We start from the raw sequence: 26,366 nt of genomic DNA, 5'->3' as shown, positions 1-26,366 counted from the left end.
ACTGCTATTCATTATCACAGCGCAAATGCTCCTTATTTATAAATTCACTGTATGAACTAGTATAGTCTTAGTAGTGCCAAGGAACATGTTAGGAAAGTCGAATTTGGCATGCTTGAGCTTCAAATATTAACGTGCATCTGGTAGTGGTGATTGTCTTTATATTCTGAGTGTTCAACTACCGCTTTTGTAAAGCAGGTATCTTTTTCTCTAAACCTTCCTATGTGTTTTCTTGGTATGTGTATTGGCCGTCTGGTTTAGAGGCCGACCTTGGTTGAATGGAGGAATCTGCAGTTGAAATATGGGAAGGGGTGACCCCTTTGATCTAAGCAGGGCTGTGTTCCACCTCCCACTGGGTGTCTGATGGTGGACCTCCCTCTCCCTGAAAGGGAGGATGCCGCCTCGTAAATAAAGTGACCCAAGTCGACCCCAAACTGGTTCTGGCCGGGTCGAGTGATTTGTGACTTTCTCTAGAACAAAGACTTTTAGGGTATAAAGATCTGAGCTGAAGCCCCTTCGCGGTGTAACTTCAGGATGCGAAGACGAACCTCTGTCCGCGTAACAAGAGGGAAAGGACTTTGAAACTTTCATCCATCTACTAAAGCAACTACCCAAGGGCCTGATTTGAGCTTGCCTCCCGCGGAAGTCTCAGGGACATTAGACTTAATTCGTCAGCAGCTCGGATTCCTCTTGAAGGGAATCCTACTTGCAGGTGAGGCCTCTGTCGAGAAATCCAGGGTCTCTAGTTCTACTATGGGGAACGCCACATCTGACTTGCTACAGAAACTATTGCTATCGCCATTGTGGGCCGCTGCAGCTGAGGAGCTGTGCCGCTGAGTGCCCGCATTTGACTTGCTACTCAAACTATTGCTATCGCCATTGTGGGCCGCCACAGCTGAGGAGCTGTGCCGCTGAGTGCCCGCCTTTGCCTTGCTACGGAATTCATTGCTATCGCCATTGTGGGCTGCTGCAGCTGAGAAGCTGTGGCGCTGAGTGCCCGCCCTGGCCTTGCCACGAAAACTATTGCTGTCGCTAGTGTTGGCCGCTGCCGTTGAAGAGTTGTGCCTCTGAGTGCCCGCATTGGTCCTACTACGAGGATACTACGAGAATCAGTACTATTGCTATTTTGGGCCGCCGCTGCTGAGGAGCTGTGCCACTGAGTGCCCACCCTTGTTTTACTACAGAAATCATTGCTATTGGTATCGCGAGCCGCTGCAGCTGAAGAGCTGTGCCGCTGACCGCCCACGCTAGCCCCTACGTCACGAACCTTGCCATCTTCTGTGTGTGCCGCTGGGCGCCACCGTCTAACCCCGTCCTAGGATTAGCGTGAGTGCACGCCGCGGACTGCTGCAGCCGAGGAGCTGTGGCCACTGAGAGTCCGCCTGTCATACCGCACCTTCCCCATGAGGCTGTGCGCTGTGCCCCCCTTTATATTCCAGGTACATGGTGCATAACCGGGCCACTTAGGCCCCGATATCGAACTTAGCCCGTTCCACCCGCACCCATGAGTGCTTCCATCGCCCTGTATGAATCAGTAATTATGTGCATTGTGGTTCTTTGAGCATTGCTCCGTTTCGTGCTTAACCTACATAAAGATAACTATTTTTCTATACTTGCTTGTGGTGTCTGTTTTGTAGCGTCTTTCCAGTGTTATTGTGTATGGTCATAAATGCTTCACACACTGCCTCTAAGATAGGCCTGTCTGCTCGTGCTACGTTACCACAGGGTTGAGCAGGGGTTATCAAAGGGTTTAGCCCCCTTACTCTGACTTAGGAAGATGGGTCACTATTTGACACTGGCGCCAGCCGCTGACGACTGGAGGCCCCCATTTCTAACAGATATCAACAATACACATGAAAATACTTCAAAGACATCAGGTAAGTAGCACAAATATACACTGGTCTCCAGGGGGAGACCAGACCATATACTAAAGAAGTGGAATGCAAACTGGAAGGAAGAATGGGACTTGGACCAACTGACTCAGAGGAGCTGGGAGAACAAGGAACCACCCACTGTAAGTACCCAGGAACCCTACGGAGGCCGTGTGCAGAGTGAAAACACAGCAGCATGCCTAATGGAAGTCTATGGAGAAGTTGCAGTTGCAGTTTTAAAAAAAGGACCCTTCCCAGAGGACCCCGAAGAAACCCTTTAGATGTCGAAAGGTTGGAGAGTTACCCCACCCGTGGATGCCTTAGGAACCAGGTTACCTGCACCAGGAAAGCCATGTGCATAGGGTTGAATTGACATCGGAACCTCCCGTAGATGACAGTGGAAAACTTGGGAAGAAAGGCCTCTGGAGACGTTTCTGAAGATGTCCAGTGGAATCCAAAGGTGGATTCTTGAAGAGGAGAACCTGCAAGCAGAGGGGACAGAGTGTATGCCACTCAGAGTGACCAAGAGACACGGAAGCACAATGCCCACCTGTTAGAAAACCGGGCAACCGGGTCAGCAGTCACCCGGTTTTTCCAAGCACAAGGGGTGGTAGCTTGGCTCGAGCGGTCGGGGGTCAGGCACCGTGTTAAGAGTACGTCACACCCTCACAATAACCATGCGTTCATCCGTTCCAAAAACGACTCTACACCGTAAAAATTTATGAAAGAATCTCTTTGTGTTTATCTTAATTTTCTCTTAGTTGCAGGGTTATGTCACAAATACAATACAAAAGGATTTTCTTCAAAAGAGCAGGTCAATTAAATAATAACACTTTACAGATACAATAAATAGGATTAGGTCATAAATACACAAGGAATAAATAGGGGTGCGATAAATACATAGGGCAAATAAATACTGTCAGACAATAAATACCAGGCAGGAATAAATACAGTCAGACAATAAATAACACTTCTTCAATAAATAATATAAGCAGTCAAACAATTGCAAATCAGATCACATTTATGAGGTAGATTGACTTTACCATGCCCAAGTACAGCTTGTGGTCACTGGGGTGGCCTGGGGATGTCCCACCTAGGGTGGTCAAGGCTGGGGCCTAAGCTGAGGTAAAATGAGGGTACCCTAAGGTTCTGGCTCACCAACTACACAGTCCCTCACACAGGTCCCTACACCAGTCTCAGTTTGGTCCTAACACCCCTCTAGCCCCTAGAATGGTCTTTTATGGCTCCACAGGGCCTCAGATGCCCTTTCTACCACTTACTGCCCTTTTCTCGGTGTCCGGCTCCACTCGGCGCCGGCTCGACGTCGATGGGCGGCTCCGGTTCGATGACGAGTCGATCGATTCCACTTGACGCCGTGTCGATTCCGTGAGGTGGCTCCGGATCGATGACGCTGGGCGGCCTCGGCTCGATGTCGGGTTCCGGCGTCACAGGGTCACGGTCTCCCCGCTTCCGGGCGACTCCGGAGTGCGACCTCCACTCCCGACCTCCGTCGGCTCCACTTCGGGTTCCGGCGACTCCGGAGTGCGATCTCCACTCCCGACCTCCGTCGGCTCCACTTTGGGTTCCGGCGACTCCGGAGTGCGATCTCCACTCCCGACCTCCTGCGCGCTTCGCCTCGTCCTCAGGCGACTCCGGAGTGCGATCTCCACTCCCGACCTCCTGCGCGCTTCACCTTGGTTTCCGGCGACTCCGGAGGGCGGACTTCACTCCCCCGTCGACGCCTCACCTCGACCTCAGGTGACTTCTGCTTGACCTCCGGTGTCTCTCCACGACCTCCGTCGGCGCCCTCACTCGACCTCTAGCGGCTCCGGGTACGACGTCTGCCTTCTGTCAGCGCCGCTCCACCTCGGGCTCCAGGTCTCCAGGCTACTCGATGTCGGGTCTCCAGGAGGATTCCACCAAACAGGTCAGGAACTTGCTGTTGTTCTCCTTTAAGGCCTGTTCCGGCTGTTCAGGTCCTTAAGATGATTTTCTGGTCTTCATCCCACACAGGGCACTAGGCTGGGCTTGGTCAGTAGGGACTAGCATCAAGGGTGGGTTTCTGGACCCCACTCCAAGCACTGGTTTCCACCCCTGCTGCCTCACTCCTTCCTCCTTCTGAATCTCTGTCCTCTCTCCTCATTAGTCAGATGCCAACTGCCAACTGCCAACTGCCACACTGAGATGGCCTCCCAACATTCTAAACCGCCTCCAACTGTCACAGGGTTCCAGAATGTTGCAGAAGGTTCTAGAATGTTCTGGAAGGTACTAGTAGATTCCAGTGATGTCACAGGTGACAATGGGTGGCCACCATTTTGTGTCTCAGGCCCTCAGACAGAAGTTCCAGGGGTAGGGAAAATGGCTCCCTGACCCTGCATCAACACTAAAAAGTCTGGTGGTTCCCAAAAAGGAAAAATTCATAACAGGGTTTGAGGCAAAAGTGGGACAAAATAAATAATGATGAGGAGGGACCACCCAAAGGGCTGACAGGTCTAACACGCGTCCCCCCCAGCTGAAAGTGGGGAGAGCTACCCAACCCCTTGGGAGTTCTCATCACTAAGGCGGAAATACCTTGAGAGACCGTCTGCATTGGCGTGGTCCACTCCAGGCCGATGTTCCACCTGAAAGTCCATTCCCTGTAGGGAAATAGACCACCTTAGCAACTTGGGATTCTCCCCCTTCATCTGCATCAGCCAACGAAGGGGTCTGTGGTCGGTCTGAACCAGGAAGTGCGAGCCAAACAGGTATGGCCGCAACTTCTTCAGAGCCCATACCACTGCAAAGGCTTCACGCTCTATTGCACTCCACTTCTGTTCCCTGGGAAGTAGTCTCCGTGATAGGAAGACCACGGGTTGATCCAGACCCTCTTCATTGAGTTGCGATAACACTGCCCCAATGCCATGTTCCGATGCATCCGTCTGGACAATGAACTCCTTGGAAAAATCTGGGGCCCTTAAGACCGGGGCCTCGCACATGGCTTGCTTCAGTCTCACAAAGGCCTGCTGACAAGCCTCCGTCCAGACTACCCGTCGAGGTTGTTTCTTGGACGTGAGCTCCGTGAGGGGGGCTACAATGGTACCGTACCCCTTCACGAAGCGGCGGTAATATCCTGTGAGGCCCAGAAAAGCTCGGACCTCAGTCTGAGTCTTGGGGGGTTCCCAGGCCATGATTGCCTCGATTTTTGCCTGGAGGGGTTGCACCGCTCCCCTACCCACCAAGTGTCCAAGGTACACTACCGACCCCTGCCCGATCTGACATTTACTGGCCTTGATCGTCAATCCAGCTTGTCTCAGGGCCTGGAGAACAGCTTGCAGGTGACGCAAGTGATCCTCCCAGCTGTTACTGAAGACGGCTATGTCATCCAGATAAGCAGCAGAGAAACTCTCCATTCCAGTGAGGATCTGGTTCACCAGACGCTGAAACGTGGCAGGTGCGTTCTTGAGCCCAAAGGGCATCACACAGAACTGGTAGTGGCCATTGGGCGTGGAGAAGGCTGACCTTTCCCTTGCTCCATCAGTCAGAGAGATCTGCCAGTACCCCGAAGTAAGGTCAAAGGTACTTAGATATTGGGCAGCTCCCAGCCGGTCAATCAATTCATCCGCCCTCGGGATCGGATGAGCATCAGTCTTGGTTACTGAGTTCAGTCCCCGGTAGTCCACACAGAACCTCAGTTCCGGTTGGGCACCCGGTGGTGCAGCTTTTGGTACTAACACCACCGGACTAGACCAGGGGCTGCTGGAAGGTTCGATCACTCCTAGCTCCAGCATCTTAGTGACTTCACTGTGAATGCTGGCCTTCACCTTGTCTGACATCCGGTAGATATTGGACTTCACAGGTGGGCTGTCTCCTGTGTCCACATCATGGACGCACAGGTGAGTCCTACCCGGTACAAGGGAGAACAACGAAGAGTACTGTCCCAGGACCTGGCGGCAGTCCTCCTGCTGTTCAGGGGTTAGAGATGGGGAGAGAATCACTCCCTCCACCGACCCATCCTTCTCTTGAGACGCAAATAAGTCGGGGAGAGGCTCGCTTTCCATGTCCTCTGCTCCGTCAGTCACCATCATCAATATGACTTCGGGCCTCTCGTGGTGGGGTTTGAGGCGGTTGGCATGCAGCACCCGTAGGGGCTGGCGAGGGGTCTTAAGAACCACCAAATAGGTAGCCTTACCCTTCTTCTCCAATACCTCAAAGGGTCCTGACCAGCGATCCTGGAGGGCGCTAAGCTCTCCTGGTTCGATCACCCACACCTTCTGGCCAGGCTCCAATTCCACCGGGTGAGCGTTGTGGTCATACCACGCCTTCATCACTGCTTGGCTGGCTTCCAAGTTGTCAGAAGCTTGCTTCCACAACTTAGCCATTTGGCTCCGGAAGGCCAGCATGTAGCTCACCACGTCCTGGGGAAGCTTTCTGGGAGTTCTTTCCCATCCGTCTCTCACCAAGCTGAGAGGTCCACGCACAGGGTGCCCATACAAAAGCTCGAAGGGGCTGAAGCCCACTCCCTTCTGTGGCACTTCCCTGTAGGAAAACAATAGACAGGGTAGGAGGACGTCCCATTTCCTCCGCAGGCTTTCAGGCAGACTTCTGATCATGCCTTTCAAGGTCTTATTGAACCTCTCCACCAGACCATTGGTCTGGGGGTGGTAAGGAGTGGTGAACCGGTAGGTCACTCCACACTCCTTCCACATCGCCCGCATATATGCTGACATGAAGTTGGTCCCCCTGTCGGACACAACTTCCTTGGGAAAACCCACTCGGGTAAAGATTCCCATCAGTGCCCTAGCCACAACAGGTGCAGTAATGGTCCTCAAAGGTATAGCCTCTGGGTACCGTGTGGCATGATCCACCAGAACCAGGATAAACCTGTGACCAGCTGTAGTAGGCGGATCTAACAGTCCCACAATGTCGATGCCCACCCTTTCAAAGGGGGTGCTAACGACAGGAAGTGGTTCCAGGGGAGCTTTCAGCTTCACCCCTGTTTTCCCACTGGCTTGGCAAGACACACATGTACGGCAGTAGGTGTCGGACGACACTTTCATTTGAGGCCAATAAAAGTGTGAGACAAGATGGGCGAAGGTCTTGTCTTGCCCCAGGTGTCCTGCCAAGGGGATCTCGTGAGCCAACTCCAGTAGGAAGGCTCGATAACGTTGAGGGACTACTAAGGCTCGTGACGATCCATGTAGGGGTGCCTTGGGTTCACTGTAGAGGAGGCCATCCTCCCAGTAAACGTTGTAGTTCCCCTCAACGTTCCCTGCTGCCTGGGCTTCGGCCTGTCGCCTCAGTCCCTCAAGGGTAGGGCACTCCCTCTGGCCCTTGCAGAATTCCTCCCTGGCCGGCCCTCCCTCCACGTGCCATTCGGCCGGGATGGGTAGGTCCTCCAGTTTGGTAACATCCCCCACCGCGGACTCCTGGTCCACCACCTCCGGTGGCCTATCCGTCACACGGGGCACGGATGCCGAGGCAGGCTCCTCCTGTCCTCGGTTCTTCCCTTGGTCGGCAGCTGGCTGGGCCTTTGTTCCAGGCTCCAGCCGAAACGAACTCCCCCTCCGGGTAGTCACGGACCTTGTGCTGACACAGGCCCAGTCAGGTGTACCCAGCATCTCAGCATGAGTCCGGTATTCCACCTCCTTCCAAGCATTGTGCTCCATGTCATTCCCCAGCAGACAATCGACTGGCACGGCAGGGCTTACGGCAACTCGAAGTGAACCTGCAACCCCCTCCCATTCAAAGGGAACCTCGGCCACCGGATAGTGGCCTGTTCTGCCGTCAGCCATCGCGGCTGGGTGGAGTACATCGGGAATTACCTGCTCTGGAGACACCAGTTGGCTACGTACCATAGTCATACTGGCTCCTGTGTCTCTCAGAGCCTCCCCTCTTTGGCCGTTGATGGTGACCCACTGCCCATACTTTACAGTATTTGCGGGCACCTGGATCTTAGGAACCATCTCCCGTTCTCCCAGGGACACTAAAGTGACACCCGCCCACTCCCTTCCCTTAATTAAGGGCATCTCCTCCCCGAGCACTGCACTAACTACTCCGGGGGCCTTTCCTCCAATGGGAGGGGGTGGTCTTTTCGGGCACTTCGCATCTCCCTTATAGTGTCCAACGCCACCGCACTCGAAGCAATGGACAACCCTTGGCTGCTGACTCTGGCCAGGATTAGGGTTTCTGGGTGGGTTAGCCCTAGGGGTGAATCCTGTTCCCTTCCCTGGGAAACTATTTTGGGGGCCTTTAGAGAACTCCTTTTTCTTTTCCCCTCCCTCTTTCTTCTGGGGGGCGCCCTGTCCGGCCTTTTGAGCATCCCCTCCAGTCCCCCTTGTGGACACCCGGGTACTAGCCCAAATGTCCGCCTCCTCAGCAAGCTTCCGGGGATTGGTCAGCTTGCTATCCACCAGGTGTTGACGCAGTTCGGGGAAACATTTTTCGAGCAGGTGTTCCTTCAACATTAAATCAAACAACCCCTCGTAGTCCCTCACCTCACTGCCCTGAATCCAACCCTCCAATGCCTTCTTCGCATAGTCCAGGAAATCCACCCAATTCTGTGTGCCCAGTTTGTGGCTACCCCGGAACTTCTGTCTGTATTTCTCGGGTGTTCGTCCAAACTTTCTTACGAGCGCCACCTTCATGGTGGGGTAGTGGGTCTGCTCATCCTGCTCCAGGGCCAATAATGTATCCCTACCAGCTGGAGGCATGTATTTGTACAATCCCCCTCCCCAATATTTCTCTGGAACCCCATGGGCCCTTAAAGAGACCTCATAGGCCGCTAGCCACTTGGCAATATCATCCCCTGCACTATAGCTAGCTACTATGTCTTTTGGCAGATAGGGTTTGGGTTCCCTGGTGATTTCTCGGTCTTTGCTGCCACCATTAGGAACAGTTTGTGCCCCGACTCGTAAGATCTGGAGATCCATCCCCTTGAGCCTCAACTCGTGAGCCATCCTCCGTTCCTCCTTTTCTTTCTCCATCTCCGCTAACTTCCATGTGATCTGTCTTTTCTCCCTCCGGTCAGTTAACTCTGCTTCAGATAAGCCACCGCTAGAGACAGTGCTGCCCTTCCTGGAAATGGTTCTGGGCCCGCTACTAGGTTCCCCACCTCAGGTTGGTACAACCCAGCCCCCTCGCTGTCAGGCTCTCCATCCCCGTCCTCCTGCTCAGCCTTACTTTCTCGTCGTGCCTCCCCCCAAGCCCTCAAGCTGGTCTGGAGTTCACCCTTCTTTGCACCGTGGGGACAAAACACCCCCTCTCTCTGACAAAACTCTCTGAGTTGGGCCACAGTGTAAGTTTCCACATCTTCTAACACAAACTCCATTTTGCCCACTCAGATTAGAAGACAGGTGTTTACAGAGCTATGCAGGGGGGTACCTTTTATAATACCTCCTCCCACCACCAGAGTAAATTTGGAAAAAACAAAACTCAGAATTAGGAAGTCCGCTTTGAGAAAACTCCTGGTGTAGGCCTATGGACTACCCACAGTTATTGTCGAGTGGACGCAAGCACAGCTGTATCCCACCGCTGAACACCAATTATGTTAGAAAACCGGGCAACCGGGTCAGCAGTCACCCGGTTTTTCCAAGCACAAGGGGTGGTAGCTTGGCTCGAGCGGTCGGGGGTCAGGCACCGTGTTAAGAGTACGTCACACCCTCACAATAACCATGCGTTCATCCGTTCCAAAAACGACTCTACACCGTAAAAATTTATGAAAGAATCTCTTTGTGTTTATCTTAATTTTCTCTTAGTTGCAGGGTTATGTCACAAATACAATACAAAAGGATTTTCTTCAAAAGAGCAGGTCAATTAAATAATAACACTTTACAGATACAATAAATAGGATTAGGTCATAAATACACAAGGAATAAATAGGGGTGCGATAAATACATAGGGCAAATAAATACTGTCAGACAATAAATACCAGGCAGGAATAAATACAGTCAGACAATAAATAACACTTCTTCAATAAATAATATAAGCAGTCAAACAATTGCAAATCAGATCACATTTATGAGGTAGATTGACTTTACCATGCCCAAGTACAGCTTGTGGTCACTGGGGTGGCCTGGGGATGTCCCACCTAGGGTGGTCAAGGCTGGGGCCTAAGCTGAGGTAAAATGAGGGTACCCTAAGGTTCTGGCTCACCAACTACACAGTCCCTCACACAGGTCCCTACACCAGTCTCAGTTTGGTCCTAACACCCCTCTAGCCCCTAGAATGGTCTTTTATGGCTCCACAGGGCCTCAGATGCCCTTTCTACCACTTACTGCCCTTTTCTCGGTGTCCGGCTCCACTCGGCGCCGGCTCGACGTCGATGGGCGGCTCCGGTTCGATGACGAGTCGATCGATTCCACTTGACGCCGTGTCGATTCCGTGAGGCGGCTCCGGATCGATGACACTGGGCGGCCTCGGCTCGATGTCGGGTTCCGGCGTCACAGGGTCACGGTCTCCCCGCTTCCGGGCGACTCCGGAGTGCGACCTCCACTCCCGACCTCCGTCGGCTCCACTTCGGGTTCCGGCGACTCCGGAGTGCGATCTCCACTCCCGACCTCCGTCGGCTCCACTTTGGGTTCCGGTGACTCCGGAGTGCGATCTCCACTCCCGACCTCCTGCGCGCTTCGCCTCGTCCTCAGGCGACTCCGGAGTGCGATCTCCACTCCCGACCTCCTGCGTGCTTCACATTGGTTTCCGGCGACTCCGGAGGGCGGACTTCACTCCCCCGTCGACGCCTCACCTCGACCTCAGGTGACTTCTGCTTGACCTCCGGTGTCTCTCTACGACCTCCGTCGGCGCCCTCACTCGACCTCTAGCGGCTCCGGGTACGACGTCTGCCTTCTGTCAGCGCCGCTCCACCTCGGGCTCCAGGTCTCCAGGCTACTCGATGTCGGGTCTCCAGGAGGATTCCACCAAACAGGTCAGGAACTTGCTGTTGTTCTCCTTTAAGGCCTGTTCCGGCTGTTCAGGTCCTTAAGATGATTTTCTGGTCTTCATCCCACACAGGGCACTAGGCTGGGCTTGGTCAGTAGGGACTAGCATCAAGGGTGGGTTTCTGGACCCCACGCCAAGCACTGGTTTCCACCCCTGCTGCCTCACTCCTTCCTCCTTCTGAATCTCTGTCCTCTCTCCTCTCTAGTCAGATGCCAACTGCCAACTGCCAACTGCCACACTGAGATGGCCTCCCAACATTCTAAACCGCCTCCAACTGTCACAGGGTTCCAGAATGTTGCAGAAGGTTCTAGAATGTTCTGGAAGGTACTAGTAGATTCCAGTGATGTCACAGGTGACAATGGGTGGCCACCATTTTGTGTCTAAGGCCCTCAGACAGAAGTTCCAGGGGTAGGGAAAATGGCTCCCTGACCCTGCATCAACACTAAAAAGTCTGGTGGTTCCCAAAAAGGAAAAATTCATAACAGGGTTTGAGGCAAAAGTGGGACAAAATAAATAATGATGAGGAGGGACCACCCAAAGGGCTGACAGGTCTAACACCACCCTTGACAGGGAGCTCAGGAGAGTTGATGAGGACCTTGTTGCTGTAACTGTGGGGACCAGGCCACGCTGAGGACGGCCAGGAACCATACACGGTCTGTGCCACATCATAGGTCAGTGTCTAGGTGGTCGGTGTCTGGCAGGAGCACTAACAAGCCTTGGTAGCTGGTGTGGAAGATGACAAGATGCAATCGTTGGGACGAGCCAGGTCCAAAGGACTCACCAAGTTCAGGAGAGTCAGAGCAGGACCTAAGCAGGCAGGGAGCCCACCAAAGCAGGAGAAGACCCTTGATTGGACCCCATGCCTAAGGCACAGGAGTCGTAAGAGGACCTAGGGCAGCTTACCAAAGATGGAGGCCCACGTTGGAAGGGATACCGTGAGGATGCTGATCTTTAAGGTATGAGGTGCTAGAGGCTGGAGCTTCTTGTCGCCCAGAAATCTCTGGAGGGCAGAGCGAACAAGCCTTGGCAACGGCAAGTCGACGCCGTGCAAAGAGGTTTGGTCCCAGCAGCTCTGACGAGGGGTACTGTCCTGCAAATTACAGGGAAGACAAGTGAGGGCTTTGGAGAGCCACAAAACCAGCACCTGTGTTGTTCGGCCTCAGGAAGTCCATAGGACTACAGGAGCAGAAGACTGGTCAGCTTTGTTGCGGTGCCTGCAAATGCAGGGAGTGACTCCTTCACTCCAAGGGAGATTTCTTCAGATGTCCTTGATGCTCAGAGGTCTTCTGGAGAACCTGAGCGAAGCACAGACACAGACGAGGCCGGAGACTTGAAGAACAGCGAGACCAGGAGCAGCAGGAGTCTTCCTTGATGAAGTCTTGGTTCCAGGCAAAGTCCAACGAAGTCCAAGTGTCCAGATGATTGAAGAGTGTCTTGGTTGCAGAGGTGAGTCTTGTTCCATGACAAATATGAGGACCCAGACACAGGAGAGCCCTTAAATACCTAAGGAAGGGTTGTAATAACTTGGTGTCCCTCCCAGAGGAGGGACTGGACAAAGAGGAGAATACTCCCCTGTCATTTGTCCAGTTTTGCGCCGGAGTGGCAACCAAGGGTTTTTGAACTGGTTCAAACCGGTTTATGCAAGGAAGGCACCAAATGTGCCCTTCAATGCAGTCTGGTGGCACTGGAAAGCGTCCCACCCCAGCCCAATACACTAAGTCCTGTCTGGGAGATGGTCACACCTGTGACAGAACACCTATTGTTCTACATTTACCCTGCTCGAGCTCAGCTGAGCCGCAGGAGGGCAGAACAGTGTCTGTGATCGGCAGCAGCACTAACTTGCCGGCAGACACTGAAAGCCTGTAAAAAGAAGTGCAAGGGGCTCTGCTAGGGGGCCCCCAGTACATGTGATCATACCGCCAAGACTGGAATCGGTGTTGGGGTATGATTCCAACATGTTTGATACATACATGGCCAAGTTCAGCGCAGCAATCATATAGTTAGCCATCTCGTAATGACTGATGTCCACTACATGTCTTAAAATGGCTGATCGCACTTACTAAGGCTGGAGGATCGACTCTGGGGTTTGCTGGAGTTTCCTGCTAATGCAGAGACACCCTCACACTTATAACCAAGCACCCTGCCCTCGGAACTGAAGGGCCTTCCATGGTGGTTACTAATAGGTTTTAAGTGTAGTGACCTCAGATATAAGAAACCTTATATCTGTTGTGAGAGGTGAAAGCACCACCTCGTACAGGCTGCAGTTTAAGTGGATTCCCATAGGTGGCACAATGCATGCTACAGCTCATGGGAGACCCCTGGTGTACCTATGCCCTGGGTACCTTAGTACCATATACTAGGGACTTTTAAGGGTACACCAATAGCCAATTGTGGAGGTACAAAAGTACATATCACAGCCATTTTGGCAGGGAGAGCGCAGATGCTGGGGTCCCGGTTAGCAGGATTCCAGCAAACTACACTTGAAACACTGACACCAGGCAAAAAGTGTGGGTAACAATGAAAGCAGATCCTACTTTCCTACATCCTGTTTGCAATCTATAAGGGACACAACTGTGCACAAGTGAAGAAGGAAAACAAATGAAAAATAGAAGACATAGAACTAGAAGACAGACAGAGCAGATATTATGATGAAATAAAGCATCTGGAGGAGTCCAGAAGAGCATTTATTAAGAAGCCTGAGCTTTTAACTGGTCCATCTGATAAGAGATCTATAACTTGAGGTGATGGCTTGATCAGCCATTATTGGGTGGATTGGAGCAGCATAATTTTGGTTCCGCTCTTACACATCATGAATATGCAATGTATATGTGCACTTAGCACTACAAATAACACTAACAAAGAATAGGGGGTCTAATGGAACATTTAGAGACCATGCGTGGATATATTCCCCAAACTGAATAGGCAAAACAACCAAAGTATCCCCTGTCTAATGAGTCTGAACAGACACTCAAGCACACCTAGACCTAAATAACTGTGATACTGTTCTCAGAGGGAAATATTAAGAACCGGAAAATCCTTAAAAAAGGACGGGTTCCCATCACTCACCGAAGTGACATGCTTCATCATCTGGGATCTCCTCCTAGTAACACGCTAGTGCCACTAAGGGCTACAATATTCTCTTGTATCTGTTGGATCAGATAGAGCGCTTTACCTGTATCACACGTTTTTGAAAAGATCCACGAGCCCCCCCTCTCTCAGTGGAGGGTTGTAGCCCTTAGTGGTACTATCGTGTTACTAGGAGGAGATCCAAGATGATGAAGCATGTCACTTTGGTGAGTGATGGGAATCCATCCTTTTTTAAGGATTTTCAGGTTCTTAAGATTTCCCTCTGAGAACAGTATCACAGTTATTTAGGTCTAGGTGTGCTTGAGGGTCTGTTCAGACTCATTAGACCTGTGGATATTTTGGTTGTTTTGCAATTAGCACTACATACTTTGTGTGTCCTAATATTATTTATGTAAAGTGTGGCACTTAAATTCAGCACTAAAGTGCATTCACTGTAGAATTAAGAATTAATTTACACTGTGTGCCTTACCCTCATTAAAATGAAATGTAGTATTTGGAGATTGGATAAAACCATCCCCACGCTATTAAAATGCATTTACTTCAAAAACTAGAAAGATTTATGTAAACGTGTGCATGGATGTTTTCATATTCGAATTTATAATGTAGTTCTCAGTCACATTTATACTCATGTATTCAAGGTAACATTACATTTTCTTAAACTGCAACATGAATTTAGTTCTAAATCTGTGTACTGACATTCTTCATTTATCTGTAGGTATATCTGTACAATGGACATGTATTAATGTGCTCCATTGAATAATACGTTCAAGGTTGACATGAGTAGGCCGGTATTTCTTTCTGCATAAAAAAGTGCTTTTCCATTTCTGCTTGCATGTCTTTTCCTAGCAGGTACATACACATGGTTTATTAGGCTGAAAATAGATGTAACACTGTACCAGTGATAGACAGCCTGTAAAGAGGGCTTGACAAAGTACATGGAGAGCCAGAGCGTTAATTGACAGTCCTATTCAGTAATGTATTGATGAGTTGTAGGTATACAAGGTCAATATAGTTCAAAGGACTGGTCTGAGAGAATCTGCTAATATTGCAGCTTATAACATGAGAATGGAATGGACAATGGAACTTCTAATGGTGTGAACAAGGGGTGTTACCCAGACGTTTGTGTGAAATTAACTGGTGTTCTCAGAGGTTGATTTTGGCCACTTTTCCTTTAGACTTTGAGAGGTACAGCCCTCTATGTTTTCTCCTTAGATTCTTTGCTGAGTGTGACTTAGGCTAACACTCATTTCCCTATCCCCTGAAGACTCGTGACCGAGCTTCTGCAATGTTGACACCTTCTCACGTTTTTATCTTTTTCTGATCCTTTTAGACGCGAGCACCCTTATTAGTTTAGTCTTTAAATTAAATGACTTTAGACATCACTCATGTTTACGAGAGAGGATCTGAGACTCTTCTTGGAGCAGCAGATTCTACAGTTAAAATTCTGTATTGCTGTGACTGAACGTCTTGTTTGCTCATGGTGATGCACCTGTACTTCTTTAGGAGGTTTGGCTACCTCATTGTCCTGTATCTCTACATCATGGGATTGAGATTCATTTACATTGTTCTGAATATTAACTTGTAATAACACCTTTTAACTGAATTCCCCGATTCCTAGTTCTTATTGTGTAACCAGATAGGTTACACTGTTAATAGATGTGTTTGACTAATGCTAACTCCCTTCATCTGTCAGTCTACAAAGAAAAGACCCATCAGAAAATGAATGGTAAGATGTTGGCCCAGCGCTGGATCAACAGCCTCCAGTCTTGTAATGAAATCACTTGAACTCCCCATCCCACATATCATTGAGAATCACTTGAGCACTACAGTCTACATATTGGGAAATGATCATGCACCAACTGGAGCTGTACTTCAGAGACTCAGGCCTACATGAAGTGGTCACAGTGGTCGGCATCGAAGGGGCACGGCGTGCCCATGCTTTTTTTAATATAAAGAAACCAGTTCCCCTGCTTTCTATGAAAAGATAACTGTCTCGGATGGTTAATTCCAACAGCTGAAATGATTTAGCTGAAGTGGAAGACTGGGAGTCTCCTGTGCTGTGAAACTGAGTGAAGGCCAGACAGCTAAACTAGCCTTCTTGCCAGGGTGCCTGCTTACCTGAAAGAAATGTAAATGTGCACAACGGGTCAATCTGCAAATGTAAAGAGAGCCCGGAGGCCGGCATTGAATTTAATTAATGGAATCACTTGATGCTTCCTGATGACTGATTTATTATTTTTTGGTTGTATTGTAAAGGAGTTACCAGCTGAACTGTGAAGTGTGCTTATTAAAAGGGCATAACACAGGCTCCCTGCTCCACAGGGGTCTGTGTTACTTCCTGAACAATTCTCCACTGCTCCAATTAGGATTCAATTCCATGGCAGTCTGGTTACAAATACAGACCTCTGTAGTGAATTAACTAATAGAGGTTTCATAAATTAGGAGAGTGCATTTCCCACTGATTAACTTAACTTGCATCTATTTTACATTTAAGCTATACCTTATTTTATATACAGTTACCTGAAGGTGAAAGACTGAAAAAAGTTACAGAATATTTTGTTTTCAGCCAAACCTTTGACCCCGTCCCCCATTGTGGACAGCATCACCGTCCCCTTACTTTTTTGATACACTTTCATTGCTGCAAACATGCCAACATTTTTGAACAGGTAAATGGAAATTTTAAAAAAATATATCGGAGAACCTAATCCCCCTATTTATTTCCATTGACTCAGAAACTATTTCAGGCGGGAAACAGCCAAAATAAAGCCTTTTTTTAAATTTTTACTTCAGTCATCGGGAGTCTCCCGACTGACTCGGGTCTAATTGACGTTTGTGGAAGACATTGGTCGGTGTATCGTGTTCGAATGGAAGGTGACAAGTGAACGCAGCACGCCTAACCCTCAGCCTTTACAACCAGCGTTTCAGAGGCGCGGGCTTTTAAGGGTTTCTGTCGGGCCGGTCTGTGTTACAGGTCTTTAAGCCAAACGGCCAGGGAGACACAGTTGCGTCGCTACCCCCTGGAGATACCCCGATCCGCTGACACTGCGTCACAGGTCGAGTCTGCGCGCGCTCCTTCTGTGGGCGGGGCCGCCTGGGCTTCAGCCGTCAGCTATCGTCAGGTGGGCGTGTCTCAGCCAACTGAAACAGCGCTCGATTTTTTTTCAATATTTTCAAAAAAAGCTGAGGAGGTAAAAAAACGGCTTCGTTCTGAAGGCAAGGAGAGGTGACTGCGGCAGCTGATCCTGACAGCAACTTGTGACAGCTGGAGAAGGCGAACGGGAGCTGGGCAGAGATCGGGAGACGGCAGGGGCTTGGGCGTGAGAGGGTCGCATGGGTGGATGACTGCGGCAAAAGCTTGTCGCTCCGTTTGCTGCTGCCATAGCCCGGATTATGACGAGGATCAGCGAGCTGTCAGACCCGTGACAGGGGATGCCGCCGACATCTGCAGCCGTAGCCTGTCGCAGCAGTCCCGGGGGGTCTCCTGCTAGGGACAGGTTGCTCCGGGTGGGACTCTCCCCCACGATGAATGGCGGTTCTGCTGCCAGGGACACCCTTCTCCGGCATAGACTCATCAGTGCGATACATCGGGGGTCGCATCTGAGAAGTGGCATGTGTACTTTACCTGGAAATGAAGGTCGCACAAGGGTCACTGGGGCACCTTGGAGCACCGGCTCACTATCACACCCTCCAGCCGTGCCTTAGGGGTGAGGAGGGAGGCTGTCACTGCGACTCTAGGGCACCTCAGCTCATGCCAGAGAGGAAGGACACCTGTGACTTTAGTCACCTCAGCCCAGGCTAGAAGGGAAGGACAGCAGCCTTTTTGAAAAATAACGGTGAGGCGGAAGAGACTAGCAGCCAGCGCGGCAGTCCGGATTCGGCGGGAAAACGGGAGCCCGTCGTTGGCACGGCTTACCAGGCTCCCTGGTGTGCCCAGACGGCGGGCTGCCTCTTCTCAGGAGTGTCGCCGACACACCGATATCGCTTTTTTTCACAGACGCCGTGCACAACCTCAGGGGTGCGGATCAAGGCAGAGGCTGGCAAAGCCCAGCGCCCAAACCCCTGCGAGTCGGGCGAGGGCACCTGCGTTCACCATCAGCGGGATACGGCCACGGGAAGAAGTGTGAGCACCACAGGAGGGACACCTGCTCCAATCTGACATCTGAGCCGCGCTCACCGTTGTACCGCGGGTCTGATCTGCTTGAATTCTCAGCTGCAACGCATTGGATTGGGCGAATATTCGAGTGGTCACCGCATGAACCTGTCTGTCCAACTTTAAAACAAAAAAACGTGTGATCCTTCCACTGAGTTGAGCCTCTGTTGACGGTTATCGCTGCCCACTGATTGACACAGCTTTTCTAAACTGACACTGGGACGCATCGATGCTGGGAGAACTTGTCTTGAGATGATCGACGCAGATCTGGTGAACCTCCAGTGCAGTGTTTGCTGCGGCACAGGGCTGTGGGACCCCCAGCTGTCTTGTGACATGCAGAGATTGGCACGCATATCTAGCTCATATTGGTTCTTGAGCCCCAAGCTGCGCGTCAGATGCCATTTCCTCAGATTTGGTAATTTGTCTTTCCTGTGCATGGGGGTTTTGCCTCTGTGCCCGGGGTGGTTTTTCTTCACAAAGAAAAGAACTTCCAGAGAGGATCTATTCGAACTATGTCATCATGTCTTGAACGTTACTGATCAAACTGCAGATCGTAACCCGCAGACAGCATGTTGGCGCAGTGAGCTCCGTCCTCTTGGTCTGCCTCAGTACACTTGCCCCACACTGGCAGTCTGAGGTGCCCAGGTACGCACCGGAAGCGGGGGCAGTGCACTCGGCCGGTGTGCCCCTCTGACAGCGCCTGTCTGGCCCCCGCGGGTCACGTGTCCGGGCCGGGGCGGCTCCCTGGCAGCGGCTCCTTACGAGTATTTACTAGCCGCGGCGGTGGCGAGCCTCCAGAGCCGGAGCAGCCCTCTGCGCCATGCCTCGCTAGCGGCTGGGATGGCCGAGCCGCTGGGGGACGAGCTGAGCTCGGCCGCAGCCCGCGGGGACCTCCAGCGGGTCCGCGGCCTCCTGCAGGACGGGGCCAGTGCCGACGCCAGGAACCGCTTCAACAGGACGGCGCTGCAGGTGGGTGCGAGGTGCGTCACCAGAGGGATGGGGGCGGGGGCGCCCGAGGACCGGGACTGCGGGGTTCCCTCAGGGGGCTGAGGTGAAGTAGAGGGATCACCTAGGGGTCGGGGCTGCATAAGACCAGGAAAGCGGGGGTCACCTGTGGTCCGACGTCTGCGGTAACCCGTCTGGAGGTTTAAGGAGGTGATTAACCTATGGACTCGAAGCTGCAGAAGCCAAGAAACCTGCCTGGAGGGACTGTTTGGGAGTGGAGGGTGCCCATCTGATGGCTGGGGCTCGCAGAGCTCCATGCGCTCGAAGCAGAAGCCCTCACCAGCGCCCAGGTGTCCCGCTGTCTGGCGCGATATGACGTATATAGAATAGAAAGTGCACACCTTGTCCATAGATAGCTGGCTCTAATGCTGTCACCCACACATTATGTATCACTGCCAGTCTGTGTTCCACGGAGGCTGCCCCCCCCCCCCACCCCACCGCTGGACAGCACCGACTGGTGAGGGGTGGGCCTACTGTAACTGCGTAGTGGCATGACTGCGAAATTCAGCGCCTCCTGCCAGGCACACAAACGAAATATTATGTTATTATTCAAAGACAACACAGTCACTGTTTTTAATTTCGACTAACAGGACACATATACCATGCAATGTAGCAACACCATTCCCTTACCCCTGTGTATTCCATGTCATTTCTATACATATTTGTACACGAGGTAATAAAACAGCAAAATAACACATAAATAAAAACAACAGTTCATCACATTTGTACTAGAACCTTTGGTAGGAGACATATCTGTCGAAGTAAAGATGCGGAGCCACAGCCCAAGCTCGCATTCTTATAGCCGAAGAAGTTCAACAGATCAGCAAATTGTCTGGTGTGTAGTCATCCATCCCATGGACTGGATTGACTAGAAATGTAAACCTGAAGCCATCTTGTCTTATTTCTCGCCACTTCTGACAAATGTATTACGAACTGCAAATAGAAGATATTTTATATCTTAACATAGTATCTAATTAACTTTTACTAAGCTACTCGTTGAGGTATGATTATAGTCCACCGATGTAACTTCTCATATTTGCATGCACTGCTTTCTCACGACCTTTGTGTTTTTTAAGATTCCAGCTCTTTTCAGGAAAGTGTCCAAATTAAACAATTAAGGCGACATTAATGCGTACACTTTACAAAAATTGACACATTGTAAGCGAAACCCTTTATTTAGAAAGGCTACACAGGACGATGAAGCGCTACACCATGCGCTCCATTTCGTCTAGGTGCTATCTAGAAATTATAAACCGCGGCTGGCTACGGATTCGAGAAATAATCTAGATTTCCATAGACTGATCTCCGATGATTGACTCCTTCTTCGGGTGATAATTTGGAGGGTAGGTGGAGGGAAGTGATGGGGGATTCTCGTACAGGTCCTGCCAAGGCTAGAGCACCGATCATGTCGGCGAGTGATAATCGTCCCATCGGCGGCAGGATGCAGGGTGTGGAAGCACAACCTGCGCTCCCACATCCGATGGCGAGAGCATGCGCCGGAGAGGCGAGCCAACGGGCCTTAACACGAGTAATTGACCGGCACGTAATCAGAGCACTTGTGCCCGTCCGCAGGTCCAAGCAGTGTGGAGGGTTTCGCCTCCCGAGGTGTAAGATCGTCAACAGACTAATTTCTTGTGGTAATTATTTAGCGACTAGGAAGTGACTGAGGAGCCACCCCTTTTCGAAAGAGGTCATTTCTGCACGATGTGCCCACAGTACCACAGGACGGGGCCCTGCCTTTAAACTGTGTTGCAGACTAAAAAATATATGACACGCATCGTTGTCTAACGGATTTTAAATATAGGCGCAGCCTCGATTCTCATATTGCCGGTGTACGGCTCTGCGTGCCCTCTAAAACGTAACTGCATCTGATGTTGCAGTTTATTGAAAAACCCTGCCCTGGATTTGACTTACTTTTTTTCTTCAGGCTAGACTCCTGTTACATACACACGCAACAAAATAAACAACTGCGTATACACGTAATTGGCGTTAATTAACAGTGTCTCCCCCGGACGCCGCTGACTATCAGATACATTTATTGTGACATGTAAAAGTGTTTCCAAACGAAAGTCACGGAGTGTTACTGATATGGGAGGAGCGGAGAAGCACCAGATCTGTCAGATCTCTCCACGGCTGACTGAATGCACTAGAACACGTCCACTCAACGTGAGATGTTTCAAAGCAAAGGACATCTTTCTTTTAACTCTAGATAAATCAGTAGAGAACTAATTGAGGTTCTTACCGCTGAGGTATATATGGGTTGTGTTTTGCTCCTAAAATAGTATTATCGATCACTCGCACATGCCAGCCACTCTTCTACCCACACGCCGAAACGTGATGCGTCACTGTCGCCTCATGCAACCCCCGTCTTTCCATAGATGCTACCCGTTTACCTTTTGAATGCATCTTACCCTAAGAAGTGCGCATGTTTGTTTATTCCGGATGAGCAAAGCTTCTGTGCTCTCCATCATGAACCGAGGCCTTCTCGATAAACGAGAACTTGCTTCACAGTAGCACAGTTTCCAAACAGTTTGTGAGTTAAATAGGTCGGTGCACCGAACTGTATAAAATATGCATCCTGTCTGTGAATACAAACTCTTACGTTTCACGAAATACATCTAACAATTGCACAGGGAACGACAGTAAGAGGATGTTACCTACTGCACATATAGATTGTCATGAATTCTATACGCACTGTATTTTCAAAAATTAACATTTCTGATCACAAATGTGGGTTTATTTTGTCATTCATTGAAGAGTGCATTAATTGTGGTGTGGTGGTATGTTAAATATTTCTTAGACAACTGTAAGAAGGGAAAATAACTACAAACCATGTGTTAGCAAATATCTTACCATTTTAAGAGCGCATATTAAAACTACAGTTAAGATGGTGGATTGGTGTGGTGCCTCATTTGACGAAAAAGCTGTTTTTTACCACATACAGTGAAAAAGATGGCACTGCATTTTATTACAAATTTAATGAACGTGGTGGATGGGCATATCGTCAAATTTGGTGGAAATATGTGTATGTATATATATATATATATATATATATATATATATGAATACTCTATTCCAACAAATAATTTTATCAGTTCCTAGCATGTTTAAAGAGGGTTTTTCATCTGTCCTGTTTTTTATTGGATGTTCTTACTTTTATGTATGTTTTAATAGTTTTGGGTGTCAATTACCGATTTACTTATTGAAGTAATGAACATCATATGAATTTTACACTTTTGCAGCCAATAAAATGGTTACACACTGTAGAATGCTGTCGCTAACAGGTCCATTGGTGCTTCAGTGGACTTCTTACCCTCTCTCCCACCACTACCTCTGCTCCACGTGTGAGAGTCAAAGGGCCCTTCAAGACCATTATTAGACCCTGATAAATATAGTAACAGTTATTTAGGTCTATAATTATAAAGAAGCGAGGCTTTTCGAGGTTGAATTAGGTAACTAAGCCATAATTATGACGACATTCCCCTGCCAACGAGATGTTGAAACCGCTGCTGTAAGCATTATAGACATTTCAAGACTAAACTCTCACTACATTTTTGAGGCCTCATTTGAGGTTTGGCCACTGCACAAAACCACATAACATAACCTGTAAACTCCACGGTTCCTTTACTCCGTGTGCAGCATTGGGAACAAGCTATTTTGTTATTTTACACAAGTTTTGTAATAACTTTACTGCCATTTTAATATTTAAAAGGATATGACAGACTGTATTGAGTCAGCAGACGGTGTAATATATGTTTAATTCATTTGCTTGATGAAGGAATAGGCTGCATGTATGATTCTCGGTTTGCTCATGGCATAAGCCATGCACACTATTTTACGGACAAATATATAACTAGATTAAAGCATGCTTTTATTATGATGCAAATTTCTTGACTGTGAGTGAGCCACACTGTAGGGGAACTAGCACTCCAAGTTGAAGTGCCAAGGAAAATCGTTCCATGGATGTCTAAAAAGTACCCCGTCAGATGAATATGGACATTTTTTCTTAAGTTCCCCTTCACTCACACCTGAGTATTTTTTGCCAGTTGCCCTAAATGTTGGCTAAGGAGGCAAACGTGATTATCCGGGGTGCACACATGTTAAGGCAAATATAACAATAATGTGTACATTTTATGCTCTAATCTAAATCATAATCTCTAGCAAACTTCAATGCAAATAAATACAACAAGTTTGGCAGGAAGATAGATCTTGGATTGGAATATGGCCTTTTGTGGTGCGGTGTAAATGTGTTATACTTTTGAAAGAGAAGAGTTTAAAGTTGTACAGACAGCTGATGGGACTTAGAAGTGAGTGCACGTTTACTCTGACTTCAAACACCTCAAAAGTGAGTTGAGGTTTTCTCTGGTGGCCATAGCCGAGTTCAAAACCTAAATCACGGCTGTAGGGTCTCCGCCCAAAATCTAAAAAGAACATATGTTTTCATTCGTGTGGTTGCAATGCGAGCGTCCCATCAATCGACCATGAAAACCACAAAACCCAATTCAAGAGCCAATAAATAATGCCCAACAGGAAGGGTTTACCTCCTCCCTCTCCCTCATGAAATAAGTGAAGATCGTTGTTTATGTATGTCAGAATCAAGCAGAGTCTCTGGCAAAATGGGCACTAAAATGTGGTTTATTTGACAAAAGCTAAGAACCTCGTCTGCAATTGGCCAACTATTGTGTCACCGCCCCACCCCCATTTCCAGAAACATAAGGCACCCACTCTCAATCTGCAGCAGAGGAGATTGGGTTTAGGGGGTTAGGGAGGAGGTATCCAATGTCAGAAGTTTCCGTACTCACGACGTAACCTGATTTTAATGCCTCATATATTCTTTGTAGGCCAAGGGGGTGGGTGTGTGACTGACAGTATGGACATATAAACTGAGGCCGCTTAATTGGCCCATGCTGTACGTTACCCAATGTATGTTCTACATTTTACAGTTAAAACTCGAGGCTTACCATGGACTAACTTCACGAAAAAACAAGAAGTATTTTTCCTTATGAATTATGGGCGAGTTATGATATGACATGATTACTGTCATTTAAGAGTGTTTCACCCACTGCTCCGCGTACTGTACCAATACACACGACACACTACATGAAGTAAAACGTGTCCTAGTGCTTTAGAAAATGCTTTTCAATATTACTCTACTAACAAAAATCGCTGGGACTTGCCAGGTGCACCACAGAATGGTCCCAGGCACAATTATGTCGCAGTACCACCATGGCGAGGGCAGGGCGTGCAGCATCCTGCACGAGCTGTCATGCTCGCGCCTTGTGCGGAAAGCGCTACACGGCCACGTGCCCTGGTCGGAAAGAGGGTGTGTGTCTGTGGAACTGTAAATGCTACTTATGATCGCCTTCAGACTGACACGCCGAACCCTAATCAACTTCATGTTTTTTTTTTACATTTTCCCTAATACAAGAGGCGCGATTTAATACGGACGGACACCCTTCTTTTTCTTAACCATTTTAAATATTAGCCCACCCAACGGTGAGATGTTGATCTCAGTTTTATATTTACATCTCAAACGCGCCGTAAATAGGAAGGTATAGGTTTTTTTTAAACATGAAGAGGTGGTCCAGTCCTTGCTGTTCTTTGGCTTTTTGGGTGTGTAATTTTGTAATGTCAGACCTGCTTGCACTTTACACAGCATTTATAGGTGCGCACATGTACTTTAATTAGGGTAAGTTGAGTGGTAGTAGCTTGGGGGTGCCGTCTAAGTCATGAGTACGAATTTCAGGAAAGCAGACTCAGCCTTTCCGCCTTCTAAGGACGGTGAATGTATTACCATTAAATAGGCTAAGGGTAACGCCTGTTATGTCAAGCGCTTAGGAACGACAGAAATGCGGCATTGAGCGTTACATGAAAGCAAGTTAGAAGTGGGACTTTTGGATTTTCAGATATGTTAACAGTAAATAAGTCTATGCTCTTTGTGTCGTGTGAGACATGCCTAGATCATTAAATCTTTCTATTTTTCCCAAGGTTATGAAGCTCGGCGTCCCAGAAATCGCCGAAATCCTTCTGCACAATGGTGCTGACCCCAACCTGATGGACCCTACCGGTTTTGTCGTCCTCCACGATGCGGCCAGAGAGGGCTTCGCGGACACGGTCCGGACTCTACTGCTCTTTGGCGCCGACGCCAAAGCCAGGGACCGGGAGGGGAACCTGCCGTTGCACCTGGCCGCCATGGAGGGCCACCTGAAGGTGGTGGCCTGCCTCCTGGAGCACACGGACAGCACTCTGACACAGAACGGGAAGGGCCACACGGCCTACGACCTGGCCAGGGCCCACAAGCGGGAGGACGTGGTGAAGTGGATGGAGGAGAACCCCCGAGCATAGGGCAGCCTGCTCCATCGCTGCCCAGCTCATGTTTCACATTTCATTAAATGCAGCCATACTGTGACAGGTTTGCTGTGCACGCGGGCCACAGCAGCCTTGGCTTCGCCTCATCTGTGGGTCTACGCTAATACCCTTGCCTCTTCGCTATCTATACCGCCTTTCAAGCGTGCTTTTTAATTCCTCTCTTGCATTTTTTACTTTTCAAAGCCGACTGTTTCATTTGTTTTATCTAAATAAGCAAACAAAAAAAACATACTGTGATGCGCATCCCTCAGTTGTACCAGTCAGGCCCACACGAGCCACTGTTTTATGACACTATCAGGAGCTGTATAAACAGGCTATTCCACATTCGAAATATCCTACCCCAATGTTGCATTTGCGTACTCGGAAAATGAAGGCTAGAGACCCCACTGCAATTTGAAGTAATAGAAAAAAAGGAGGTGCGTGTAATATACACTGTACATACGAATAAAATGTATAGGTCAGGTAGGGTGAAGCATATTTCTGCTGTACTGAGTTGTGTAAATATCCTCGTCTCCTCGGAATGAGATCACGATTATGTCACAGTGTAAAAATATTTGTCTGTTACAGAGATTAGCAAAGCAAGATGTTGGAAATAACAGTTTAAAACTGTATGTAGCAGTTCCAGGAGATTCGGAAACGACGTGTCTATCCTACACAATAAAAGGGTCGCAATCTACTATTTGAAATAAAACCCCTGTGTGTCTCTTTAATATATATTGCTAGGTGCTTGTCAAAATTGATTGTCAAATATGATGTTTGGGTTTAAATTGTATTTAAGACTCAAAGCAGTTCAAGGTCATGCCAAGGACTCCGCTTTTTGTTCAGTAAACACCTAACGGAAAAAGACAAAACTAAACAATTGCTAAAATAGTGTATGTTTTAAACGTATGTGGTTCCAGGGCCTTTCTTTTCACTTAGGCGATATTGTGTCACCCGGTCAACACACACATATGCAAACAGCATGAAGAGACCAG

General features: G+C 49.2%; 1 protein-coding gene across 1 annotated transcript; it reads left to right on the top strand.

The window, feature by feature from the left end:
• The first annotated feature begins 17,058 nt into the window (after window positions 1–17,058).
• On the top strand, window positions 17,059–26,083 carry CDKN2C (cyclin dependent kinase inhibitor 2C). The gene is made up of 2 exons (XM_085602651.1): window positions 17,059–18,987; window positions 25,012–26,083. The coding sequence occupies exons 1-2, from the start codon at window positions 18,859–18,861 to the stop codon at window positions 25,366–25,368; spliced, it is 486 nt and encodes a 161-aa protein (XP_085458777.1). The 5' UTR covers window positions 17,059–18,858; the 3' UTR covers window positions 25,369–26,083.
• Window positions 26,084–26,366: the final 283 nt, after the last annotated feature.

Source organism: Triturus cristatus, chromosome 4_2 (genome assembly GCF_964204655.1).
Source record: "Triturus cristatus chromosome 4_2, aTriCri1.1, whole genome shotgun sequence".
NCBI lineage: Eukaryota > Metazoa > Chordata > Amphibia > Caudata > Salamandridae > Triturus > Triturus cristatus.
The sequence above is the reverse complement of the archived record's forward strand: the minus strand, read 5'-3'. Positions and strand labels throughout refer to the sequence as shown.

Coding starts and splice junctions, on each gene's coding strand:
- CDKN2C (XM_085602651.1), top strand. CDS start 18,859: ATGGCCGAGCCGCTGGGGGACGAGCTGAGCTCGGCCGCAGCCCGCGGG. Junction 18,988..25,011: donor TCAACAGGACGGCGCTGCAG/GTGGGTGCGAGG, acceptor ATTTTTCCCAAG/GTTATGAAGCTCGGCGTCCC.